At 45.5% G+C, this 27,561-nt stretch overlaps 1 protein-coding gene across 1 annotated transcript in view; it reads left to right on the top strand.

The window, feature by feature from the left end:
* LOC309559710 (sodium/hydrogen exchanger 2-like) overlaps positions 1 to 27,561 on the top strand; it is a 136,643-nt gene that overhangs the window by 72,922 nt on the left and 36,160 nt on the right. The window contains exon 6 of the mRNA XM_082263119.1: positions 25,625 to 25,714. Within this exon, the coding sequence (XP_082119245.1) occupies positions 25,625 to 25,714 (90 nt within the window). The remainder of the gene's footprint in view (positions 1 to 25,624; positions 25,715 to 27,561) is intronic.

The following is a 27,561-nucleotide window of genomic DNA, read 5'->3' as shown; positions in this document are numbered from 1 at the left end:
TACCAGAACATACTACACTATCGGAGTTTCCTTATCTTTCTCCCCACAAATATCCTGAAATACTTGGAGTTCCTTATGCGAGCTGAGTCTTATATCAAGGGACCTGAAGGATAGCTTGGAGGCATTTGTGGACCATCTACGCTGTTTTAGACCCCCTGTAATTAAGGGGTCCATCAGCTTTGGTAAGAAGTATTTACCCCGAGCACTGGGTGGAGAAAAGTTTCTTAAGGTGGAGGTCCCTCACTTGAAGTTGGAGTGATTTTCAGTCATTGCTGAGAGATCTGTATTGCACTGGGCACTTTAAAGACTGTTGATATTTATTTACCAAGGACCTTTTCACATTTAGGATTTTGTATATATTTATTTATTTATAACCATTTATTCACATATTTATGCACACAAGCACTTTTTGGTTGTGTTAAGTGTTGAGCGCAATTTATTCCACTCTTTTCACATTTATGCGTTTTATACGTTTTTATTGCAGCTTGCACTATGGAAGCAATTCCTCTTATATATATTTAATTAATTTATGACAATTTGATTGATTAATTTATTATCGAATATCACCAATTTTGCGCAGTTTCTTTTGGGCCACCAAAATTCTTTTTACTACATTCGTTATGCCCACCTCCTCCGCATAAAATACCTAATCACCTTAATAGATATGTGTAAACAAGCATGTGTTCAGCTCACCACGCTGATACTAAGGTGAATAGTGACATCACGGGTAACAGCTCCTCCCACCCATACGCGTTACGTCCTCCTCATGGGCTTCTTCAGCAGGTCACTTTGTGACTCTGTGGTAGGGTCATACCCTGGAGGTGAGCAGGCATTTTATCCTGGGGTGGTAGGCACGGAACGCATTGGATGTTTTTTTAGGACTGTCACTTTGAGAATCTCACTACAATGGAATCCTGATATTGGGACTGTTACACTGTTGATACTACATTAGTTATTTGAGCTATGGGACTTTGTTTATGTCTTATTTGTGAGTGGGGTGCACTATTTTTGTATTTATATTTTTGGAAGTCGAGTGGACACATCTTTAGGATTTGCCCCCTTAATGACCAGACCAGTGCGATTCGGCTCTGTGTTATTTTAAACGGACAATTGCGCGGTCATGCAACGCTGTACCTAAATAAATTTGATATCCTTTTTTTCCCACAAACAGAGCTTTCTTTTGGTGATATTTGATCACCTGTGAGATTTTTTTTTGTGCTATAAACAAAATAGGAGCGACAATTCTGAAAAATAAATAAATAAATAACATTTTTTCACATTCTTTTTTTTTTTTATAAATTTATTTTATTGCTTGATTTTCAAAAAATACAGAATGCATATAAAAAAGAAAACCATCAAATTACATTTTTATTTTCACATTCTGCTATATAACCTCCCCCCCCCCCCCAAACTAAAAAATAAAAATACATTTTTTTCATTAATTTAGGCCAATTTGTATTCTGATACATATTTTTGGTAAACAAAATCCCAATAAGGCCCCTTTCTCACTTATGCGACGCAATTTTACCGCGACTTTGCAGAAATTTTGACGCGATTTTGAAAGCAATGGCAAGGCTATATGCCTCAAAACGCATTAAAATCGTGGCAAAGTAGTGCAGGAACTACTTTGAAGTCGGTGCGACTTCAAAACGCACTGATATGAATGGGGCTCATTGAAAATAATGGAGAACGACCTGTCATGCGATTTTGCGGTCCAAAATCGCGGGACAAGTCGCACTAGTGTGAAAGGGGCCTAAGAGTATATTGATTGGTTTGGGCAAAAGTTATCACGTCTACAAACTACGGGAAAGATTTATGTCATTTTTTTTTTGTTTTTTTACTAGTAATGGCGGCGATCTGCAATTTTTAGCGGGATGGCGACATTGCGGCGGACAGATCGGGCCCCTAACTGACATTTTTTAACACTTTTGGGGGGACCAGTGACATTACTACAGTAATCAGTGCTAAAAGTATACACTGTCACTGTACTAATGACACTGGCAGGGAAGGGGTTAACACCAGGGGTGATCAAAGGGTTAAGTGTGACCCTATGGGGTGTTTTATAACTGCGTGGGGGATGGACTTGTGAAATGACCATAGAGACCTGTGATCCTAAATAGGAGGATCACAGGCGCTCTGTGATCATTCTAGAGAGAAGAACGGTCAGCTGTGTTTACAACAGCTGACCATCGTTCTCTCTCAGCGGGGAGCGATCGCGGGGTGCCTGGTGGCAATTGGTGCCGCCGGTCCCGTGGATCGGCATCCCCGATCCCTAGTGGTTAGGCAATTCGCCCTGCCGAGCCAGCCTGCAGCAGTATATACAGTTGGAAACTGGTTAAAGCATCTACAAACTATGGGATATATTCTGGAATTTGTATTTATTTTTATACTAGCAATGGCGGCGATCAGCGACTTATAGCGGGACTGATATTGCGGCGGGCGTTGTGACACTTTTGACTCTTTGTGGGAACCAGTGACACTTATGGCACTGCAAGTACCGGCTCGGCTCTACCCGGCCCTGCTTGGCCCGGTTTGCTTTTCCACTGCTGGTACCGCATGGTACGGTGTCGGAACGGTTCGGTACGGTACGGTATAGGTTTGCTTTTCCACTAAAGTAGTACTAAAGTTAAGTAGGTGGGATAACAACAGGGTGGGTGGGATTCTCTGACCAATCAGTGGCTAGTAGTGACTGCATGCAAAGGATTGTGGGATATGGTACCAGTTTGGTACCTGTTGGAACCACAATCGAGTAGGTACTGTTTTTTCAGAGCCGTACCGTACCGTTCGGTTCCATGCAGTGGAAAAGCAAACCTATACCGTACCGTACCGTACTGAACCGTTCCGACCCTATACCATGCGGTACCAGCAGTGGAAAAGCACAAAAGCGTGCCGAACCGGTGCGGTTCCATGCAGTGGAAAAGCGCCATAATACAGTGATCAGTGCTAAAAAAACACATTGTCACTGTACTAATGACACTGGCTGGGAAAGGGTTAAACCTCTAGGGCAATCAAAGGGTAAAATGTGTGCTCGGTGTGTTTACTAAGGGATGAGCTTTGCAGGGAAACAAAATTTGTCACATCCCTGCTGACAGCACAGAGCTCTGTATTGTTTACATTGATAGAGCTCTGTCCTGCGTTCCTCCTCCCTGATTAGCGGGTGCCGGTGGACATCCATTGGCTGGCACCCACTGATTGGCTTCTGCTGTAAATAATTACAGAAGAAGCGGCGCATGGGCGACGCACAAGGGCTCTCTATGCGGAAATGCAGAATCACATTTATTTAAGTGATTCTGCACTGTACATCTGCTATGGGATGGTCGGGAAGTGGATATTGTGCTTCCTGCGCACACAAATAGCTCTTCTAAAGGTTGGAATTGTCAGTGTCAAACAACCTCCATACCTTATGGTGTGATTACATGCTTAGAATATCGCCCGATCATTCGACCACCGACTTTTGAAAAAATATTTGTCGGTCGAAAACGTTGCCAACATACACGGCCCGAATATCGCCCGACCGGTGCCCGCCGACTATCGAAACAGTGTTCGTCGGTCGAAAACGTTGCCAACATTAACGATCCAAAAAAAAACCGTTACAGACCAATCGATTAGATACGTAATATTTTCGGGCATGCGTGATGAGGTTAAACTGAACGACCTCAACACCAACGTATAGAATATCGTTCTTTCGCAAACGAGATGACAGAATTTTTCGGGTTTTTCAAACGGTATTTTTCGTTCACAATATCGATATCGCTCATTGATGGCTGGACATTAACGAGTAGAATATCGGCCGATCGCTCGCTGAACGGAAATTTTCGTCCGATATTCTTATCGTGTATTCCGGCCATTAGTCTGGGGACATGGAACCCTGATTACAGTGAGGGGAAAAAAGTATTTGATCCCCTGCTGATTTTGTACGTTTGCCCAATGACAAAGAAATGATCAGTCTATAATTTTAATACAAAAGAGAAACACATTACCAGTCCCTGCGCAGATCCTGGAGATTAATTCTCAAGCTGGGGAACCTTGTAGTTTGGCCAGTGGTGAAACACATGAGTAAAAGCGTGGCAGCTCTCTTAACCCTCCATGGGATATGAGGCAGAGAAACTAGGCAGAAAACAAAAGAAAGAGAGCGCACACCGCCCTAGTGTAACACCATTTAATGAAAATAATTAGAGCCATAAAAACAGGTACTCACAAACAAGTATAGTGTCATGCATGGAAATAATATCCCCCGATCTGATGTGTGGGGGATATAATTTCCATGCATGACACTATACTTGTTTGTGAGTACCTGTTTTTATGGCTCTAATTATTTTCATTAAATGGTGTTACACTAGGGCGGTGTGCGCTCTCTTTCTTTTGTTTTCTATAATTGTAATAGTCGGTTTATTTTACCAGTGAAAGACAGAATAACAACAAAAATATCCAGAAAAACACATTTCAAAAAAGTTATAAATTGATTTGCAGTTTAATGAGTGGAATAAGTATTTGATCCCCGATCAATCAGCAAGATTTCTGGCTCCCAAGTGTCTTCTATACAGGTAACAAGCTGAGATTAAAAGGACTCTCTTAAAGGGAGTGCCTCCTAATCTCAGCTTGTTACCTGTGTGACGGGAGTCACTATGGTTTGAGGAGCCGGTGGAACCCAGCTTACCTTTGAGAGCTCTGGAAATCCATTTTCCAGCTCCCCCGGCCCCTCTTAGGTGACAACTCAGGTGGCTGCAGCGGCGCTCCCACTCCCAAATCCCTCCCGGCTCCCCCTCCAGTAATTCATAATAGGTGCCAAGGGCAAAAGCATGTCACTGCTCCCCTGCCCCCCCCCCCCCCATCCAGACCTGCCCAAGCCCGGCTGGCTTTAGAACTGCTCATGTGCAGTTGCTCAAGTGTCCTCCTATCACGGTTCAGCATTCTGGAGTATCCCTCAGCTCCCTCGTTCAGCAGGTCACTGGGTAGTACAGCCAAAATCTTTTCTTGCAGTTTGGAAAAACTTGGTTGAAAATGTTTCAAAACGCATATAGGGAGTCGGTCATTAATAGAGATGGTGAGAGCAGCAGGTGCATTTGTTCCAAGCCAGGGCGAATGTGGCAAAGGATTCTGGGAGGGAAGGCCACCCTCTCTGCCCTCTCCTTAAAGGAACATTCCAGGATGATGTAATGTGCTGCAGTGCAGATTGCCGCCAATGTCACTTCTGAGCTCGGCATACATTAGATCCAGGCCATCTCCAGGGGGCACCTACCCCCCCACAGCTGCCGTGCTTAAATACATTTTTTATTGTACAGTGGAACCTGCGTGGCTGGGAATTGTTAAATTAAGTCTGTGAATTTAGGAAGTAATTTAGTGATTCGGCCTGGGGGGAGCTCTTGTTTTCTGCTTGGAGATCACAGAGAAAAGATTACACAGAGAATCCTTCAGAAGTGTGAGTATGTTTTACTGGTCCCCAGCTGCATCACACATGTTAATGACTTTTTAATGAAAAAAAAAATCAATCAAAGAACCACTCTAAGAAGTAAGAAAAACAATCACTGAACTGATATTGCTCTCCAGGAAGAAATGCTGCAATGAAAATGTCACAAAGCCCACTTATTATCTTTGATTAGGGACGAGCATTCACCCATTCAGTGAACACAATCTAATCCACTCATCTGCCAGTAATTAATACCAATGGGTATTTTATATACTGTATATAATGTGTATGTTTACAATATATGAGCAGAAGTTGGTCACACTCCTCCCAATGATGGAGTTCAGGGGTCTCCAGTGAAGGGTCTTGGCAATACTCCCTCATACAAAGACATTGTACCAGCTCCATAAAGACATGGGTTGACCAGCTTAGACTAGCTCTATAAAGACATGGGTTGACCAGTTTGGACCAGCTCCATAAAGACATGGTTTGAACAGTCTGGTGTGGAGGAAATCAAGAGCCCTGATCTCAACCCTACTGAACACCTTTGGGCTGAATAGGAAAAACTATTGTGAACCAGATCTTCTCATCCAATATCAGTCCTGCCCTAGCAGACTCATGATTAAATAAATCTATATAGCTTCATAAAGACATGGCTTGGCCAGTTTGGACCAGCTCCATAAAGACATGGCTTGACCAGCTTAGGCTAGCTCTATAAAGACATGGGTTGACCAGTTTGGACCAGCTCCATAAAGACATGGTTTGACCAGTTTGGACCAGCTCCATAAAGACATGGTTATACCAGTCTGGTGTGGCGGAAATCAAGAGCCCTGATCTCAACCCTACTGAACACCTTTGGGCTGAATAGGAAAAACGATTGTGAACCAGATCTTTTCATCCAATATCAGACCTGCCCTTGCAGACTCATGATTAAATAAATCTATATAGCTTCATTAAGACATGGGTTGATCAGTTTGGACCAGCTCCATAAAGACATGGGTTGGCTAGCTTAGGCTAGCTCTATAAAGACATGGGTTGACCAGTTTGGACCAGCTCCATAAAGACATGGTTTGACCAGATCGGACCAGCTCCATAAAGACATGGTTTGACCAGTCTGGTGTGGAGGAAATCAAGAGCCCTGATCTCAACCCTACTGAACACCTTTGGGCTAAATAGGAAAAACGATTGTGAACCAGATCTTCTCATCCAATATCAGTCCTGCCCTTGCAGACTCATGATTAAATAAATCTATATAGCTTCATAAAGACATGGCTTTACCAGTTTGGACCAGCTTCATAAAAGACATGGGTTGACCAGCTTAGGCTAGCTCTTTAAAAGACATGGGTTGACCAGTTTGGACCAGCTCCATAAAGACATGGGTTGACCAGTTTGGACCAGCTCCATAAAGACATGGTTTGACCAGTTTGGTGTGGAGGAAATCAAGAGCCCTGATCTCAACCCTACTGAACACCTTTGGGCTGAATAGGAAAAACTATTGTGAACCAGATCTTCTCATCCAATATCAGTCCTGCCCTAGCAGACTCATGATTAAATAAATCTATATAGCTTCATAAAGACATGGCTTGGCCAGTTTGGACCAGCTCCATAAAGACATGGCTTGACCAGCTTAGGCTAGCTCTATAAAGACATGGGTTGACCAGTTTGGACCAGCTCCATAAAGACATGGTTTGACCAGTTTGGACCAGCTCCATAAAGACATGGTTATACCAGTCTGGTGTGGAGGAAATCAAGAGCCCTGATCTCAACCCTACTGAACACCTTTGGGCTGAATAGGAAAAACGATTGTGAACCAGATCTTTTCATCCAAAATCAGTCCTGCCCTTGCAGATTAATGACTAAATAAATCTATATAGCTTCATAAAGACATGGGTTGACCAGTTTGGACCAGCTCCATAAAGACATGGGTTGACCAGCTTAGGCTAGCTCTATAAAGACATGGGTTGACCAGTTTGGACCAGCTCCATAAAGACATGGTTTGACCTGTTTGGACCAGCTCCATAAAGACATGGTTTGACCAGTCTGATGTGGAGGAAATCAAGAGCCCTGATCTCAACCCTACTGAACACCTTTGGGCTGAATAGGAAAACCGATTGTGAACCAGATCTTCTCATCGAATATCAGTCGTGCCCTTGCAGACTCATGATTAAATAAATCTATATAGCTTCATAAAGACATGGCTTGACCAGTTTGGACCAGCTCCATAAAGACATGGGTTGACCAGCTTAGACTAGCTCTTTAAAAGACATGGGTTGACCAGTTTGGACCAGCTCCATAAAGACATGGGTTGACCAGCTTAGACTAGCTCTTTAAAAGACATGGTTTGACCAGTTTGGACCAGCTCCATAAAGACATGGTTATACCAGTCTGGTGTGAAGGAAATCAAGAGCCCTGATCTCAACCCTACTGAACACCTTTGGGCTGAATAGGAAAAACGATTGTGAACCAGATCTTTTCATCCAATATCAGTCCTGCCCTAGCAGACTCATGATTAAATAAATCTATATAGCTTCATAAAGACATGGCTTGGCCAGTTTGGACCAGCTCCATAAAGACATGGCTTGACCAGCTTAGGCTAGCTCTATAAAGACATGGGTTGACCAGTTTGGACCAGCTCCATAAAGACATGGTTTGACCAGTTTGGACCAGCTCCATAAAGACATGGTTATACCAGTCTGGTGTGGCGGAAATCAAGAGCCCTGATCTCAACCCTACTGAACACCTTTGGGCTGAATAGGAAAAACGATTGTGAACCAGATCTTTTCATCCAATATCAGACCTGCCCTTGCAGACTCATGATTAAATAAATCTATATAGCTTCATTAAGACATGGGTTGATCAGTTTGGACCAGCTCCATAAAGACATGGGTTGGCTAGCTTAGGCTAGCTCTATAAAGACATGGGTTGACCAGTTTGGACCAGCTCCATAAAGACATGGTTTGACCAGATCGGACCAGCTCCATAAAGACATGGTTTGACCAGTCTGGTGTGGAGGAAATCAAGAGCCCTGATCTCAACCCTACTGAACACCTTTGGGCTAAATAGGAAAAACGATTGTGAACCAGATCTTCTCATCCAATATCAGTCCTGCCCTTGCAGACTCATGATTAAATAAATCTATATAGCTTCATAAAGACATGGCTTTACCAGTTTGGACCAGCTTCATAAAAGACATGGGTTGACCAGCTTAGGCTAGCTCTTTAAAAGACATGGGTTGACCAGTTTGGACCAGCTCCATAAAGACATGGGTTGACCAGTTTGGACCAGCTCCATAAAGACATGGTTTGACCAGTTTGGTGTGGAGGAAATCAAGAGCCCTGATCTCAACCCTACTGAACACCTTTGGGCTGAATAGGAAAAACTATTGTGAACCAGATCTTCTCATCCAATATCAGTCCTGCCCTAGCAGACTCATGATTAAATAAATCTATATAGCTTCATAAAGACATGGCTTGGCCAGTTTGGACCAGCTCCATAAAGACATGGCTTGACCAGCTTAGGCTAGCTCTATAAAGACATGGGTTGACCAGTTTGGACCAGCTCCATAAAGACATGGTTTGACCAGTTTGGACCAGCTCCATAAAGACATGGTTATACCAGTCTGGTGTGGAGGAAATCAAGAGCCCTGATCTCAACCCTACTGAACACCTTTGGGCTGAATAGGAAAAACGATTGTGAACCAGATCTTTTCATCCAAAATCAGTCCTGCCCTTGCAGATTAATGACTAAATAAATCTATATAGCTTCATAAAGACATGGGTTGACCAGTTTGGACCAGCTCCATAAAGACATGGGTTGACCAGCTTAGGCTAGCTCTATAAAGACATGGGTTGACCAGTTTGGACCAGCTCCATAAAGACATGGTTTGACCTGTTTGGACCAGCTCCATAAAGACATGGTTTGACCAGTCTGATGTGGAGGAAATCAAGAGCCCTGATCTCAACCCTACTGAACACCTTTGGGCTGAATAGGAAAACCGATTGTGAACCAGATCTTCTCATCGAATATCAGTCGTGCCCTTGCAGACTCATGATTAAATAAATCTATATAGCTTCATAAAGACATGGCTTGACCAGTTTGGACCAGCTCCATAAAGACATGGGTTGACCAGCTTAGACTAGCTCTTTAAAAGACATGGGTTGACCAGTTTGGACCAGCTCCATAAAGACATGGGTTGACCAGCTTAGACTAGCTCTTTAAAAGACATGGTTTGACCAGTTTGGACCAGCTCCATAAAGACATGGTTATACCAGTCTGGTGTGGAGGAAATCAAGAGCCCTGATCTCAACCCTACTGAACACCTTTGGGCTGAATAGGAAAAACGATTGTGAACCAGATCTTTTCATCCAATATCAGTCCTGCCCTTGCAGATTAATGATTAAATAAATCTATATAGCTTCATAAAGACATGGGTTGACCAGTTTGGACCAGCTCCATAAAGACATGGGTTGACCAGCTTAGGCTAGCTCTATAAAGACATGGGTTGACCAGTTTGGACCAGCTCCATAAAGAGATGGTTTGACCTGTTTGGACCAGCTCCATAAAGACATGGTTTGACCAGTCTGGTGTGGAGGAAATCAAGAGCCCTGATCTCAACCCTACTGAACACCTTTGGGCTGAATAGGAAAACCGATTGTGAACCAGATCTTCTCATCCAATATCAGTCCTGCCCTTGCAGACTCATGATTAAATAAATCTATATAGCTTCATAAAGACATGGCTTGACCAGTTTGGACCAGCTCCATAAAGACATGGGTTGACCAGCTTAGACTAGCTCTATAAAGACATGGGTTGACCAATTTGGACCAGCTCCATGAAGACATGGCTTGGCCAGTGTGGACCAGCTTCATAAAGACATGGTTTGACCAGTTTGGACCAGCTCCATAAAGGCATGGGTTGACCAGCTTAGACTAGCTCTATAAAGACATGGGTTGACCAGTTTGGACTACTAGCTCCATAAAAACATGGTTTGGCCAGTGTGGACCAGTTCCATAAAGACATGGTTTGGCCAGTGTGGTCCAGTTCCATAAATACATGGTTTGACCTGTTTGGACCAGCTCCATAAAGACATGGTTTGACCAGTCTGGTGTGGAGGAAATTGAGAGCCCTGACCTCAACCCTATTGAACACCTTTGGGCTGAATAGGAAAACCGACTGTGAGCCAGATCTTCTCATCTGATATCAGTCCTGCCCTTGCAGACTCATGATTAAATAAATCTATCCTTAAGGGTAATAGGGTCATGCATCTTCAAAATGACACACTATATGGCCCAAAGGCTGTGAGCTCCCCTTTAGAATATAGAGTTTAGGTGCCTCCAGTGATGGGTCCTGGTAATACTCCATCATAAAAAGACATTATAGACAATTGTACTCTTCCAACCTTGTGATAACAGTTTGGTGAAAAACCCTTTCTGTTCCACCCTGAATGTGCCCCGGTGTACAAAGCCAGCTCTATAAAGATGTGGTTTGGCCAGTCTGGACCAGCTCCATAAAGCCATAGGTTGACCAGGTTTGAACAGTTTGGACCAGCTCCATAAAGACATGGTGTGACCAGCTTTGGCCAGTTCCATAAAGACATAGTGTGAGCAGCTTGGATTAGATCCATAAAGACATGGTTTGACCAGCTTAATAATGACATGGCTTGACCAGTTTGGGCCAAATCCATAAAGACATACGTTGACCAGTTTGGACCAGTTCCATAAAGACATGGGTTGACCAGCTTAGACTAGCTCTATAAAGACATGGGTTGACCAGTTTTGACCAGCTCTATAAAGACTAGATTTGGCCAGTGTGGACCAGCTCCATAAAGACATGGCATGACCAATTTGGACCAGCTCCATGAAGACATGGTTTGACCAGTTTGGTGTGAAGGAAATCAAGAGCCCTTACCTCAATCCTACTGAACACCTGTGGGCTGAATTGGAACACTGATTGTGAGCCAGATCTTCTCATCTAATATCAGTCCTGCCCTTGCAGACTCATGAATAAATAACTATCCTTAAGGGTAATAGGGTCATTCATTCTCAAAATGACACACTATATGGCACAAAGGCTGTGAACTCCCCTTCAGAGCATAGAGTCTAGGTGCCTCCAATGATGGGTACTGGTAATACTCCATCATACAAAGACATTGTCGACAATCTTACTCTTCCAATTTTGTGGCAAGGTTTTGTAAAGACCATTTTTTGTTCCACCATGACTGTTCCCCTGTGTACAAAGCCAGCTCCATAAAGACATGGTGTGACCAGTTTGGTATGGAGGAACTCCAGTGTCCTGCACAGAGCCCTGGCCTCAACCCTTCTGAACTCCTTTGGGATGAATTAGACACTGAAGCACATTGGCATGATATGGTTGCTTCCTAAGGCGTCTGCCCATGCACAGGGCACAATGTACCTTCTAATAGCCATTTAGTGGCCAGCACTCTGCTCCCACGGTGATCTTCCTGCTGGGCAGTCTAGTGCCTGCCATTAATTAAGACAAGTGGCGGACACAGAATTAACAAATGCTGCATAGCCTACTCTTAAAGGCATTATAGGCCCCCAGGCAATGAAGTGCATTTGGGCCCTGCCTACACAATCACCCTCGAGAACAAAAATTAAAATTATCGATAAGGCTATATTTATTGGTACCTCCAACAAAATTAGTGTTTAAACATTAAATAAATAAATAATAAATAAAAAAAAAAAGGCTAAAAAAAATTAATAAATCATTTTAAAAACGGATCCGGAACTATGCAGGTGTAAGATTCTGGTACCTTCGGTACCCTTCCAGCCCATTTCTTCCGCATATACCTGCCTATTTCTTTAAGCCGCATGACGTCATCACTAGGCGCTGCTCTGAGCGGCTATTTCAATCGCCGGCTTTCACTCACAAGGTGTTCGTGCAACCCGCTTGTTATACAGCCTCGTCTGATGCTGCCGAAGCCTCCAGCTATTTCCCCAGTATCTGGATAGACCGGAGTCTCGCTACTTGATCCTGTATCTCGCTACTGATCCTGTATCTCGCTACCTGATCCTTATCTCACTACCGGACCCCTCATCTCTCTAAACCAACTAGTGATAAGTACCCCACAGGGGATTCCTTCCTATCAACTTACACTATCTACTCTTGCATACTAAAGACTGTTGCTATCTATGCATTACTATTTCTATCATCTGCACTGTTACATAGATTGCTAGCTCTTGGGTCTACTACCATCTATATCCTTGCACTGAGTTAACAATTCCTGTACACTTCATCTGCTGTCCCCTACCACCTGTTATTTGTACATGATTGCTAACCTATCTGCATACTACCTATCACCATCTGCTAACACTCCTGAACATTACTATTGAGTGCCTATCATTGCTATCACTACTCACGCCTGTCCTTTCAGCACATCACCTCTATACTATCGTATACAACCTATCACTCCAGGAACATCTTATCTGAGTGTCTGTATATTTGCATGCTGAGACAGGCTGGGCCACAATGATGAGTCTGGAGAGTTGGATATGGTAATTCAACACATCTCTACATGACTACTGAGTGGAAATTCTGCAGCTGCAAATCCAGTTCACTAAACAAACGCCGGAGCGTTACAGATTGCACAAACCTGAAAAAAAAAATGGATTCAGCAGAATTAGCCACTCATGTGATACAACTAACACAAAAAGTAGATGTATTAATCCTTTCCCTTGCCGAAGTGAAAAATGAAAATCAGACTTTGAGACAGCAGATAGCCCGTGTCTCACAGCTCACTGCTGCTCCACCTCGTGAGCCCAAAAAAAAACCCTCCTCTAGTGTTTACAGGTGATCGGAAAAAATTTAGTGAATTTAAAAACGCATGTCAATTGCTTTTTAATTTAAAACCTCGTACTTACACTACAGACCAAATTAAAGTCTGCACCACTATCTCATATTTGTCGGGTGATCCACGGGCTTGGGCAGACTCTCTCTTTGAGAAAAATGACCCTCTTCTTAACTCCTATCCTTTATTCTTAGCAGAACTCGCTAGCTTATATGAAGATCCAAATAGGCAGAGTACTGCTGACAGGGCTGACAGGGCTTTAAAACAAGGAAGGAGACCTGTTGAAGACTTCGTAGCAGAGTTCAAAAGATGGACCCTTGATTCAGGGTGGAATGATGCATCTTTGCGAACCCAGTTCAGACTCGGGTTTATCAGAAGCCGTTAAAGACGAGCTCGCCCGAGCGGATTTACCTGGCACTTTGGATGCCTTAATATAACTCAGCATCAATATTGACAGGCGACTGCGAGAAAGAAAGGCTGAGAAAATGGGAGTACCATTATCCAATCCTTCTCGGGTTTCGCCTGTTGACCCTACTCCTATGGAGGTAGGAACCATACGCCCACCATTATCGTCTACTGAACGAGCCAGGAGACGATCTGAAAATCTCTGCATGTACTGCGCCTCCCCGGATCATTTGATAAGCGTCTGTCCCCTTGTCCGCAAAAAAGAGGGTGAGTGTTCACATGTCTTGCTGGGGGGATTAACGACTTCTTTTTCTAATCCCTATCTTTTTATTCATTTGACCTTACAGTGGGACCAGAATAGGATCACCACCAAGGCTATGATCGACACAGGATCTTGTGGGAACTACATTGACACTAGTTTTGTTGCTTTAAATAAAATACCTATTATTTCAAAATCTAAACCTGTCTCTGTTAGTTTTATTAACGGTATTCCGTTATCTTCTGGTCCAATTACCAATCAGACACAAGCACTCCTTGCTACTGCTAACGAGTCTCATGCTGAGACCACCACTTTTGATGTATTACCTTCACCACATTTTCCCATTATTTTGGGACTTCCCTGGTTACACATACATCAACCAACCATTGATTGGAAAACACGGACTCTAACCTTCCCCTCTCACTACTGCGAGACCACGTGTAACCTCCAATCATATAAAAAAATCCTGTCCATGGTGTCAGATGAAATTTCACCACCACCATGTTAGCAGGATCTATCAGAAGTCTTCCTTGAGAAAAATGCTCAAGTATTGCCTCCCCATAGGGACTACGATTGTTCTATTGATCTACTCCCTAATAGTAAACTACCTTTCGGTCATGTTTATCCTCTTTCTCAGGATGAACTTTCTCATCTCAAGGAATACTTGGATGAGAATTTAGCGAAAGGGTTTATTAGACCCTCTACTTCTTCCACAGCTGCAGGACTTTTCTTTGTCCGCAATAAGGATTTAAGTCTCAGGCCTATTATTGACTATAGGCAATTAAATACCATTACGATAAAGGATCGCTATCCTTTACCTCTCATTCCCGAGCTTATTGAACAAGTGCGCGGAGCTACCTACTTTTCAAAATTGGACCTAAAAGGGGCATACAACCTCATCCGAATCCGTAATGGGGATGAGTGGAAGACGGCATTCAGAACTAGATACGGACTATTCGAATATCTAGTGATGCCTTTTGGGTTGTGTAATGCTCCCGCAGCATTTCAGCGATTCATAAATGACATCTTCAGAGACTTACTTGATGTTTGTGTTGTGGTATATCTGGATGATATACTCATTTATTCTCAGTCCTTGTCCGAACATGTAAGACATGTAAGACTTGTGTTATCCAGATTACTCGCACACAATTTATACGTAAAATTGAAAAAATGCCTATTTCATAAGGAAGAAGTACTATTCCTAGGATACATCATAAGAACGGTATCAAGATGGATATGAGCAAGATATCGTGTATACTGGATTGGCCTGTACCAACAACTCATAAGGCATTACAACGTTTCCTTGGATTTTCAAACTTCTATAGGAAGTTCATCAAGAACTTCTCTTCTATTGTGAGACCGCTCACACAACTTACAAGTGTAAAGAAACCATTCAAATGGTCTGAAGAAGCAAATAAAGCTTTCCCCTTGTTAAAATCAACCTTCACTTCTGCTCCCATACTACGCCATCCAGACCCATCCCTCCAATACATCCTGGAGGTAGATGCGTCAAATATGGCAGTAGGAGCAGTTCTTTCCCAACGACCAACGAATACTTCACCACTCCACCCAGTTGCTTTTTTCTCTAAATCACTAAGTAGCCCAGAGGTGAATTACCCAGTGGGTGAAAAAGAGTTGCTTGCCATAAAACTGGCACTAGAAAATTGGCGACATTTACTTGAAGGTACTCGATTGCCAATACTCATATATACAGATCATAAGAATCTCCAATACCTTCAGACCAACAAGACTCTTTCCCACCGGCAGGTACGTTGGTCATTATTCTTCCTAAGATTCAACTTCCTAGTGACCTACACACCCGCAGACAAAAACAAAAAAGCGGATGCGCTATCACGGCTAACCGAAGATAACTGCGCCGAAATCCCTTCACTTCCTATAATACCCCATGATCGTATCATTGGTGTTGTTCGTTCCTTGAAGGAAGAGATTCTGCACAGTATAGGACTGGATTCACCACCACCACAACTAAGTGCTGATGCAGAAGGCTTCCTCTACTTTAACGACAAACTCTACATACCTCCTGGTATGCGTACCAAGATCTTGGAATTATCACATGACGTACCTATGGCAGGACATATGGGTATGACTAAGACATTCAATTTGCTCACCAGGCAATTTTGGTGGCCTGATATGAAGACGTCTGTACAAAAATTTGTTTCCTCATGTGACATCTGTGCAAGGTCCAAAATTGACACTACAAAACCATCTGGTCTACTTTGCAGTCTACCAATACCCAAAGTTCCATGGGAAGTTGTGTCCTTAGACTTTATAGTAGAATTACCACCTTCCAAAGGATTTACTACCATTCTAGTGTCAGTGGACCATCTGACAAAGATGGCACATTTCACTTCTATTCGCAGACTACCTTCATCTAAGGAAACAGCGGAATTACTAGTGAAACATGTGTTCAAGCTACATGGAATTCCAAAGACTCTTTTATCTGACCGAGGTTCACAGTTCATCTCCAAGTTTTGGCAAGCTCTATGTTGTATACTACGAATTAAGCGAAAACTTACTTCTCCCTACCACCCTCAGACCAATGGACAAACTGAAAGAGTCAACCAGTGCATTGAACAATATTTGCGTTTCTACACCCCATATCTACAGGATGATTGGGTGGACCTCCTCCCTCTGGCAGAATTTGCTTACAATAACGCAACCCACAGTACTACTAAGCAAAGTCCATTCTACCTAAACTCTGGGTTTCATCCCACACTTCTTCCACCACGCATCCTACCATCAAGTAACCCAGTAGCCTCTGACTATCTTACCCAAATAAAAGACTCTCTGGGTTTACTTAACACCACCATCTCACATGCTCATAGCCAACAAAAAAGGTACTACGACCTCCGTAGAAGACCTTCTCCTCAATATGCTATTGGGGATCTCGTTTGGCTATCTACGAAAAACTTAAGGTTAAAGATCCCCAGTAAAAAGCTTGGGCCTTTGTTTCTAGGACCTTTCCCAATTGAGAAGCTCATTGGGAGAGCTGCAGTTCAACTCACCTTACCGGCAGATCTTAACCACTTAAGCCCCGGAGGATTTGGCTGCTAAAGGACCAGGGGTTTTTTTGCGATTTTTTACTGCGTGACTTTAACGGACAATTGCGCGGTCGTGCGACGCTGTACCTAAACGAATTTGACGTCCTTTTTTTCCCACAAACAGAGCTTTCTTTTGGTGGTATTTGATCACCTGTGCGATTTTTTGATCACGCGCTATAAACAAAAAAAGAGCGTAAATTTTGCAAAAATAACAATATTTTTCACATTTTTTTATATGAAATTCCCCCAAAAAAAAAGTAAAAATCAAAATTTTTTAACATTTTTCGGCCAATTTGTTTTATGCTACCTATGTTTGGTAAAAAAAAAATCGCAAAAAGCGTATTTTGATTGGTTTGCGCAAAAGTTATCGCGTTTACTAACAAAGAGAAAGATTTTTGTCATTTTTGGTGTTTTTTTTTTTTAACGCATAATGGCGGCGATCTGCGATTTTTTTTCGGTACTGCGACATTGCGGCGGACAGATCGGACCCTTGACTGACATTTTTGACACTTTTGGGGTTACCAGTGACATTACTGCAGTAATCAGTGCTATACATATGCACTGTTACTGCAAAAATGACACTGGCAGGGAAGGGGTTAACTTTATTGGACAGGGAGGGGTTAAGTGTGTCCTAGGGGCGTGCTTTCTACTGTGTAGGGACATGGCTATTGGTGTAAAAGCAAAGATCAACCGTTCTACATAGTAGAACGGTCAGATCTTCACTTTTACACAGGGAGAACTGACAGGCAGCTTGTTTACACAAGCTGCTCTGTCTTTCTCCCTTCACAGGAGCGATCGTAGTGTGGCCGGCGGACATCGAGTCCGCCGGTCACACGCACTGACTTGCCTGTGAACGAGCCGCGGCGGGCGCGCGCCTCGGCGGGCGCGCGCCCGCCCGCGATAGGCTCGCAAGTCAGTGACAGGCGAGTGACGTACCGATACGTCACTCTGCCTGGCCGGGGCTGACCGCCGCAGTATATAGTCGTGCGGCGGTCGGCAACCGGTTAAAATACACCCCATCTTTCACGTGTCGCTACTGAAACCACATGTTCCCAACCAAGGAATAAGACCTACCATCTCGCCTCCACCTCCAGTACAAGTTGAGGGCGGAGAAGAATTTGAGATTAAGGAGATTTTGGATTCTCGTATCCACAGAGGGAAACTCCAATATCTCATAAGATGGAAAAACTATGGATCCCAAGACGACACCTGGTTGGACACTTCTGACGTTCACGCTCCCAGGCTTATACGAAGGTTCCACTCCAAATACCCGGAGAGACCAGTGCTATAGGCCTTCCGGAGCCGGCCTTAAGGGGGGGGGGTACTGTAAGATTCTGGTACCTTCGGTACCCTTCCAGCCCATTTCTTCCGCATATACCTGCCTATTTCTTTAAGCCGCATGACGTCATCACTAGGTGCCGCTCTGAGCGGCTATTTCAATCGCCGGCTTTCACTCACAAGGTGTTCGTGCAACCCGCTTGTTACACAGCCTCGTCTGACGCTGCCGAAGCCTCCAGCTATTTCCCCAGTATCTGGATAGACCGGAGTCTCGCTACTTGATCCTGTATCTCGCTACTGATCCTGTATCTCGCTACCTGATCCTTATCTCACTACCGGACCTCTCATCTCTCTAAACCAACTAGTGATAAGTACCCCACAGGGGATTCCTTCCTATCAACTTACACTATCTACTCTTGCATACTAAAGACTGTTGCTATCTATGCATTACTATTTCTATCATCTGCACTGTTACATAGATTGCTAGCTCTTGGGTCTACTACCATCTATATCCTTGCACTGAGTTAACAATTCCTGTACACTTCATCTGCTGTCCCCTACCACCTGTTATTTGTACATGATTGCTAACCTATCTGCATACTATCTATCACCATCTGCTAACACTCCTGAAAATTACTATTGAGTGCCTATCATTGCTATCACTACTCACGCCTGTCCTTTCAGCACATCACCTCTATACTATCGTATACAACCTATCACTCCAGGAACATCTTATCTGAGTGTCTGTATATTTGCATGATGAGACAGGCTGGGCCACAATGATGAGTCTGGAGAGTTGGATATGGTAATTCAACACATCTCTACGCGACTACTGAGTGGAAATTCTGCAGCTGCAAATCCAGTTCACTAAACAAACGCCGGAGCGTTACAGCAGGAAGCATCGGCTCAGTTCTGACAGCCGACACACACAGCCGGGATATCGCATGGCACTTGTGGGAGACTTGGGATGTCTGTTGCCACCTGCTAAGTTCGGCGGCGGGATGCACACGGGAGTCGGGACTAATGCTTGGCTGGGGCTGAGCCACTGGGCAGGTGGGGCTCCCCGGGCAAGTAGGGTCCTTGAGCAACTGCCCAGCATGCCCATACGGTAAGACAGCCCTGCCTACACTCACTTGCCAAGATGGCGCACAGTACCACAGTGGACGATTCTGCCTCCAGACACTGAGCAAATTCCAAGGACAGTCAGGAACTCTCTACTGATGATCTCGCAGGCAAATATGCATAATAAGGCAACTTATTAACACAAGAGACATTGTGTAATAAACAGCGCATACTCAGACTGGTCTGAGGTAGTAAGCGGGGTGCCCCAGGGCTCAGTCCTGGGACCAACCTTGTTCAATTTATTCATAAACAGCATTGAGGACGGGATCAGTAGTTCAATATCAGTTTTTGCAGATGACACAAAATTGGGCAGGGCAATAACTGCACAGCATGAAGCAGATATCCTACAGAATGACCTGGACAAAATAACAGAGTGGGCAACGACATGGCAAATGAGGTTTAGCGTAGAGAAGTGTAAGGTTTTGCACTTGGGGACTGGAAACATAAAAACACAATACACGTTAGGAGGGGAACCCTTGGGGGAATCGAAAATGGAGAAAGATCTGGGAGTCTTGGTTGATGATAGATTAGGCAACAGCATGCAATGTCAAGCGGCAGCTTCCAAAGCCAACAGAATATTGGCATGCATAAAGAAAGGGATGTATTCCAGAGATAAGTCTATAATCCTTCCACTTTATAGAACTCTGGTCCGACCGCATCTGGAGTACTCTGTCCAGTTCTGGTTGCCAGTCCTCAGGAGGGATGTGTTGGAGCTGGAGAGAGTCCAGAGAAGGGCAACTAAACTGATTAGGGGGTTGGAGGACCTTAACTATGAAGAGCGGCTGCAATCGCTCGATTTATTCTCCCTGGAGAAGAGACGTCTGAGGGGGGACATGATAGCAATTTATAAATATCTTAATGGGGATCTCAGCTTAGAAAAAAAGCTGTTCATTCGAAGGAATTGCATGAGGACTCGAGGGCATACAATGCGATTAGAGGAGAAGCGTTTTAACCTCAGGCAACGTGGGGGGTTCTTTACTGTTAGGGCTACAACTGTGGAATTCTCTACCACAAGAGGTGGTTTCTGCGGGAAGTATGGTGGCTTTCAAAAGACTCTTAGATGTACATCTCAAGGATCAGAACATTCAGGGCTATGTGAGATGAGTACAGCCACACACACCTACACAGGTTGAACTGGATGGACTATTGTCTTTATTCAACCTCACCTACTATGTAACTATGTAACTATGTGTAAAAGGAACTATCTATCACTATCATGTCTAAGCTCTGGCAGGAGATCTGCGACATACAGTAGGTCATCACACCCCCTCACTGGAAAGGAGGATAAATAATGGGACAATAGTTCTTGAGGACCAGGAGAAAGATCCGTGAAATGATTAGGAAGACCCAGCTCCCCGTGCGAGACCAACTAGAGAATTTAGAGAACAGAACCTGGCATAGCATAGGGTGATCAGGCATCCCTGGATTAAGGACACTGTCCCTGGTCCAAGTCTGTCCCTGGTTTTGTCCCCGGATTCAGGGCTGGATTAATGTAGACAGGGCATTCCATGCTGGCTGAGAAACAGCCTGGTGGCTCAGATGCAGATGCCCCCTGCTGGAAGTTCTCACTGCCGGTCCTGATGTGAACAGATGGGGGGGGGGAGTCTGTTTATACACAGGTGAGGGCAGTGGGGGAGAAGAGGTCAGAAGTGATGCAGCTGCATGGAGAGATGGAGAGTTTAGCTGTTGTGGGGGAAGGGCTAAGAGGTGGCTGCAGAGATAATCTGTGAGAGAAGGGTGCAGAGGTGAGCTATGGATGTGGGGGCAGAAGTGTCCTCTGTGCATAGCAAACCTCTGAACCCTGCACTCTATACCTTACACCCTCCTGTATATTATGTAGTCCTGTGCCCAGCGTTCTGTGTATTATGTAGTCCTGTGCCCAGCGCTCTGTGTATTATGCAGTCCTGTGCCCAGCGCTCTGTGTATTATGTAGTCCTGTGCCCAGCGCTCTGTGTATTATGGAGTCCTGTACCCAGCGCTCTGTGTATTATGTAGTCCTGTGCCCAGCGTTCTGTGTATTATGCAGTCCTGTGCCCAGCGCTCTGTGTATTATGGAGTCCTGTACCCAGCGCTCTGTGTATTATGTAGTCCTGTGCCCAGCGTTCTGTGTATTATGCAGTCCTGTGCCCAGCGCTCTGTGTATTATGTAGTCCTGTGCCCAGTACTCTGTGTATTATGCAGTCCTGTGCCCAGCGCTCTGTGTATTATGGAATCCTGTGCCCAGCGCTCTGTGTATTATGGAGTCCTGTGCCCAGCGCTCTGTGTATTATGTAGTCCTGTACCCAGCGCTCTGTGTATTATGTAGTCCTGTGCCCAGCGCTCTGTGTATTATGCAGTCCTGTGCCCAGCGCTCTGTGTATTATGCAGTCCTGTGCCCAGCGCTCTGTGTATTATGTAGTCCTGTGCCCAGCGCTCTGTGTATTATGGAGTCCTGTGCCCAGCGCTCTGTGTATTATGCAGTCCTGTGCCCAGTGCTCTGTGTATTATGCAGTCCTGTGCCCAGCGCTCTGTGTATTATGCAGTCCTGTGCCCAGTGCTCTGTGTATTATGGAGTCCTGTGCCCAGCGCTCTGTGTATTATGTAGTCCTGTGCCCAGTGCTCTGTGTATTATGGAGTCCTGTGCCCAGTGCTCTGTGTATTATGCAGTCCTGTGCCCAGTGCTCTGTGTATTATGCAGTCCTGTGCCCAGTGCTCTGTGTATTATGTAGTCCTGTGCTCAGCGCTCTGTGTATTATGTAGTCCTGTGCCCAGCGCTCTGTGTATTATGCATTCCTGTGCCCAGCGCTCTGTGTATTATGCAGTCCTGTGCCCAGCGCTCTGTGTATTATGTAGTCCTGTGCCCAGCACTCTGTGTATTATGCAGTCCTGTGCCCAGCGCTCTGTGTATTATATTGTATTATATTACTCGTGGAAATGCGTCAAATTACGGTCCTTAACCACTTCTGGAAAGGAAGGTTTTTCCCTCTTAATGACCAGGCCACTTTTTGCGATTCGGAACTGCATTATTTTTAACTGCCAATTGCGCAGTTGTGGGACGCTATACCCAAATTAAATTGATGTCCTTTTTTTCCCCCACAAATAGAGCTTTCTTTTAGTGGTATTTGATCACCCGTGCAATTCCGATTTATTGCGCTATAAACAAAAAAAGAGCGACAATTCTGAAAAAAAAAAAAATCACAATATTTTTGACTTTCTGCTATATAACATTCCCAAAAAAAAAAATTTTAAATCATATTTTTTCATCCTTTTAGGCCAATTTGTATTGTGCTACATATTTTTGGTAAAATCGTATATTGATTGGTTTGCGCAAAATTTATCGTGTCTTCAAACTGGGGGAAAGATTTATGTAATTTTTATTTTATTTTATTTTTTTCACAAGTAATGGCGGCGATCAGCAATTTTTAGCGGGACTGCGACATTGTGGCGGACAGATCGGACCCCTGACTGACATTTTTGATAACTTTTGTGGGGACCAGTGACATTACTACAGTAATCAGTGCTAAAAATATGCACTGTCACTGTAATAATGACACTGGCAGGGAAGGGGTTAACCCAGGGGTGATCAAAGGGTTAAGTGTGAGCCCAGGAGAGTGTTTTCTAACTGTATGGGAGGGATTTGTGAAATTAACACAGGGACCTGTGATCCTATATAGAAGGGGCTCTGTGATCATTCCAGAGAGAAGAACGGTCAGATGCGTTTACAACATCCGACCGTCCTTCTCTCTCAGCGGGGAGCGATCGCGGGCGCCCGGCGACAATTGCGGCTGCCGGCCCCGTGGATCAGCATCCCCGCTGCCTAGTGGGGGCAAGCGCGTGTCTCTGGCGCACGCTCGCCTCCCAGGAGCGCTTCCTCGAACCGGCGTACTCATACGTCAGTTCACCCAGCCGAGCCAGCCTGCCGCAGTATTTTTGCGGCGGGTGGTCGGCAAGTGGTTAAAAATCTCCATAGGTGACACTTTAACATTTTTTAATGGTTACCAGTTTAGAGTTACAGAGGAGGTCTAGGACTAGAATTATTGCTCTCGCTGTAACGATCGCGGCGATACCTCACATGTGCGGTGAGAACACCGTTTACATATGCGGGCGTGACTTACGTATGCGCGAGCTTCTGCGCACAAGCACAGAGGGACGAGGCCACTTTAAATTTTTATGTTTTTTTTTTTTTTTTGCACTGTCTCTTTATTTATTTATTTTTTGATCACTTTTATTGCTGTCACAAGGAATATAAACACCCCTTGTCACAGCAATAGTCCCGTATCAGGTATTTTGTTTGGAGGACATTTTATGGGAGGGATCTATAAGACCCCAAATCCCTCCTTTGCACTTAAAAGCATTCAAAACCCCAAGTTTGGATGTTTTGAATGATGACATTTTTTAAAATCTGGCTCCAGTAACCGGAAGTGATGTCATGACGAATTTGGGAAGCAAGTTACTCTGTGGGATGATACAATGTTTCTATAATGTCAGGGCAGGGACAAGGGGTGGGCGGCAGGGACAAGGGGCGGGAGGGAGGGACGGCTGCCCTAGGCACTGTGGTATCATGTGAGGTGGGGGGGGGGCCTTATGAGGAGTTTGCAAGGGAGGGGATTTATGTTGGCAGATTGGGAGAAGGAATTTGGGGGCAGAAGGGGGGTAAGAATCGTTTTAAGAGAACCAATTTGGAAAGTGTGCAGGGAGTGTTGGTTTGGGGAGATTTGTGTTGGGATGGGGGAAGAGGATTTGTGCTAGGAGAGGGGATTTGGGGGGTTTGTGTTAGAAGAGGTGATATGGTAGTGGGGGGAGGGGGGTGGTAGGGAATGTGCTAGGAGGCTTGGAGGTTTGTTTTTTTTGGGGGGGGGGGGAACTTGGAAGGGGGTGGATTTATGTTAGGAGGGGGGATTGGGAGGGGATTTATGCTAGTAGGGATGATTGGGGGGTATAAATGTGCCAGAGAGCGCAATTTTGGAGGGGAAGGATTTATGGTAGGAGGTGGGATTTGTGCTGGGAGGGGGATTTTGAAGGGTGGGCAGGATGAAATTTGACCAGTAGAGGATTTGTTGATTTGTGATTTTTTTTTTTGGGGGGGGGGGGGGGGGGGATTGTGCTAGGGTTATTTGGGGAGAGAGAGGATTTGAGCTGGGAGGGGGATGGGGGGGGGGGGATTTTTGTTGGGAGGAATTTATGCTTAGAGGGCAAGCATGCAGATTAGTGCTCAATTTTTTGCTTACACTGTACATTGTGCGGGTGACCTGTATTCTGTGGGAGGCGGCCTGTGTTCTGTGGGGGAGGATACACTGTGCATTGTGGGGGGGGGGCGGTCTGTATCCTGTGGGGGGATACACTGTACATTATGGGGAGGGCCTGTATCCTGTGGGGGGGATACATTGTACATTGTAGGGGGTAGCCTTTATCCTGTGGGGGAGGGGAGATACAATGTATCCTAGTGGGGGGAAAACACTGTACATTGTGGGGGGGGGGGGGCGGCATGTATCCTGTGGGGGGATACACTGTACATTGTGGAGGGGGGGGGGCGGCATGTATCCTGTGGGGGGATACACTGTACATTGGGGGGGGGCGGCCTGTATCCTGTGGGGGGATACACTGTACATTGTGGGGGGCGGCCTGTATCCTAGTGGGGGGGATACACTGTACATTGTTGGGGGGGCAGCCTGTATCCTGTGGGGGGGATACACTGTACAATGGGGGGGCGGCCTGTATCCTGTGGGGGGGATACACTGTACATTGTGGGGGTGGCCTGTATCCTATTGGGGGGGATACACTGTTCATTGTGGGGGGGGTGGCCTGTATCCTAGTGGGGGGATACACTGTACAATGTGGTGGGCGGCCTGTATCCTGTGGGGGGATACACTATACATTGTGGGGGGGTGGTCTGTATCCTGTGGGGGGGATACACTGTACATTGTGGGGGCGGCCTGTATCCTAGTGGGGGGATACACTGTACATTGTGGGGGCCGGCCTGTATACTGTGGGGGGGGGGATACACTGTACACTGTACATTGTGGGGGGGGGGCGGCCTGTATCCTGTGGGGGGGATACTCTGTACATTGTGGGGGGTGGCCTGTATCCTGTGGAGGGGGATACTCTGTACATTGTGGGGGGTGGCCTGTATCCTGTGGAGGGGGATACTCTGTACATTGTGGGGGGGGGGCAGCCTGTATTCTGTGGGGGGAGGGGCAGTGACATTGCACACAGTTGCTCGGTGTCGCATCGATCGTCATTCTCATTGTACAATGTAACAGAGATTTTGACTCCATCTCCAACATCTTCTCTCTCTGTGCCTTGTGTAGGGAATGACCATCCGACCTCTGGTGGAGTTACTGGACGTGAAGAGGACGAACGAGCGCCTTTCCACCGTCAGTGAACAGGTGAACATTCGGGTAAGGAATGCAGACATTTCCAACACTTTCTTCTTCAATTTTTGTATTTTTTTATTTAATATGCTGGGGATGGGTTTTACTGCATGTTAGTACCAGGTCATGGTCCTCGGGAACCCCCCACCAGGAGGTAAGCAAGCCAGGAACCAATAGCAGATACAGCAGGTCGGGATCAAGCATAGTCAGTAAACAAGCCAAAGATTGGAAACAAGTTATTGAAGGTTGGGATCAAGTGGAAACATAGTCGGGAAACAAGCCAAAGGTCGGTAACAAGTGATAGCAAAGATATGGATGGCAGATAGGGCCGTAACTGCAGGGGCTGCAATTGCAACTGGGCCCCATGCTCCAGGGGGCCTATGCGGCTCCCCTGTACACCTGGATAGGAGGGGTGGCGGGGGCAGCATGTAGAGAAATGACTGTCCTCCTTTTTCCTCTTGTAGCTGCAGGAGTAAAATGTAGGAGATTGGTTCCTCTGTCTGCTGCCCCCACCACTCCTCCTATCCAGTTCACTTGTGTTCTGCTGTCTCTGGGCCCCTGTGTGCTCCCCTGGTCCTCCCCCCCTACAGTGCTGCCCCCCCTCCCCCCACCGTGGTCCCTTCCCTCTTCTGCCGGCTGCTGCAGGGGATGTGTCACAATAGAGAACCAGGAAGTGGTCAGTAAATATGTAATTTACCAGCTCCTTCCTTTTCTGAATGGACAGAGTCATAGTCAGTCACATTGTAAAAAAATAAAATAAAATGATCAAAAAATAACACAATTAAAATACCAAAAAATAAAAACTACTGAGACCAGTGGGGGGAACTTCCAGGATCGCAAAGGTCACACTTGCGTCCGGGCGCTGGCATTCCACCACCGTGGGGGAGGGCCCCAAGATGGCAGGAAGGAGGCCCACTGCAGAACTTGTGAAAGGGTCATAATAAAGGGCCCCAGGATCAGTGGGAAGAGCCCCAGGCTTGAAGGGAAGGGCCCTGGCCAGGGGTCTGGGGGGCCCTTCATGGTTTCTTGCACCACGGAAGGTTCTAGTTACGCCTCTGTACTGCGTATTCTGACATCTGATGTTTCGGATGGACTTTTGTCAAAACTGTATTCTGTTCTTTCGAAAAATGTGCAGGAGTGTTAGAGAAGAAGAGATCCATCATTTTGTACAAAAGGACTGTGTCTGCTTTACAGTGATCGGTGCAAGTGTGGACGGAGAAAGTGGCGGCCCAGGGCACGTGGATCGGTGTGCCTGGGGCCATGCCTTGACATGCACTATGGAGAAAAATGTTGACCGTGCAGTTTACGTCAGCGGGACAATTTTCCTTAATAGTGGGGAGAGAGATACCGAAGGAGATGCTGTAAAGAAAAGTGTTGACCGTGCATTTATGACAGCGGGACAATTTTCCAAGACAGTATGGCGAGTGTTGTCTGTACATGTGCTATGAAGAGAAATGTCGGCCATGCAATGTCTGACAGTGGGACAATTCTCCAAAATAGAGATCAGTTGGCCTAGCGAGATGGAGGTGCAACTGAGGCCCAGGTACAGACAAGGATGGTTGATGCATGCCGATTGAGGAGCACGATCTGCTGTACAGTGATCTTCATGCTGGCTGAGCTGAGTTGGAGCGGCAGTGAAGAGGTTACTGTATCACGCAGGAAAGCTCATGCTAGAGAGATCTGCCTAGCAGGAGGAGCCCCCGCCAGAGAATCAGCTAATCTGGAGTTGGGGGCGGAGACGAGTCCTGTCGGTTTCTGAACCGGGAATCCCTGTAGGCAGAAGAAGAGGAGTACTCAAGATGTTGCTAGGGCCAGGACGAGTAGTACCTGCTTGTACTACAGTGTGCCAAGCAACGGAGACCCGCACTACAGAC

The sequence above is a fragment of the Pelophylax lessonae genome, assembly GCF_965119305.1.
Source record: "Pelophylax lessonae genome assembly, chromosome: 7".
Taxonomy (NCBI): Eukaryota; Metazoa; Chordata; class Amphibia; order Anura; family Ranidae; genus Pelophylax; species Pelophylax lessonae.
This window is presented reverse-complemented; position numbering and strand designations above follow the sequence as displayed.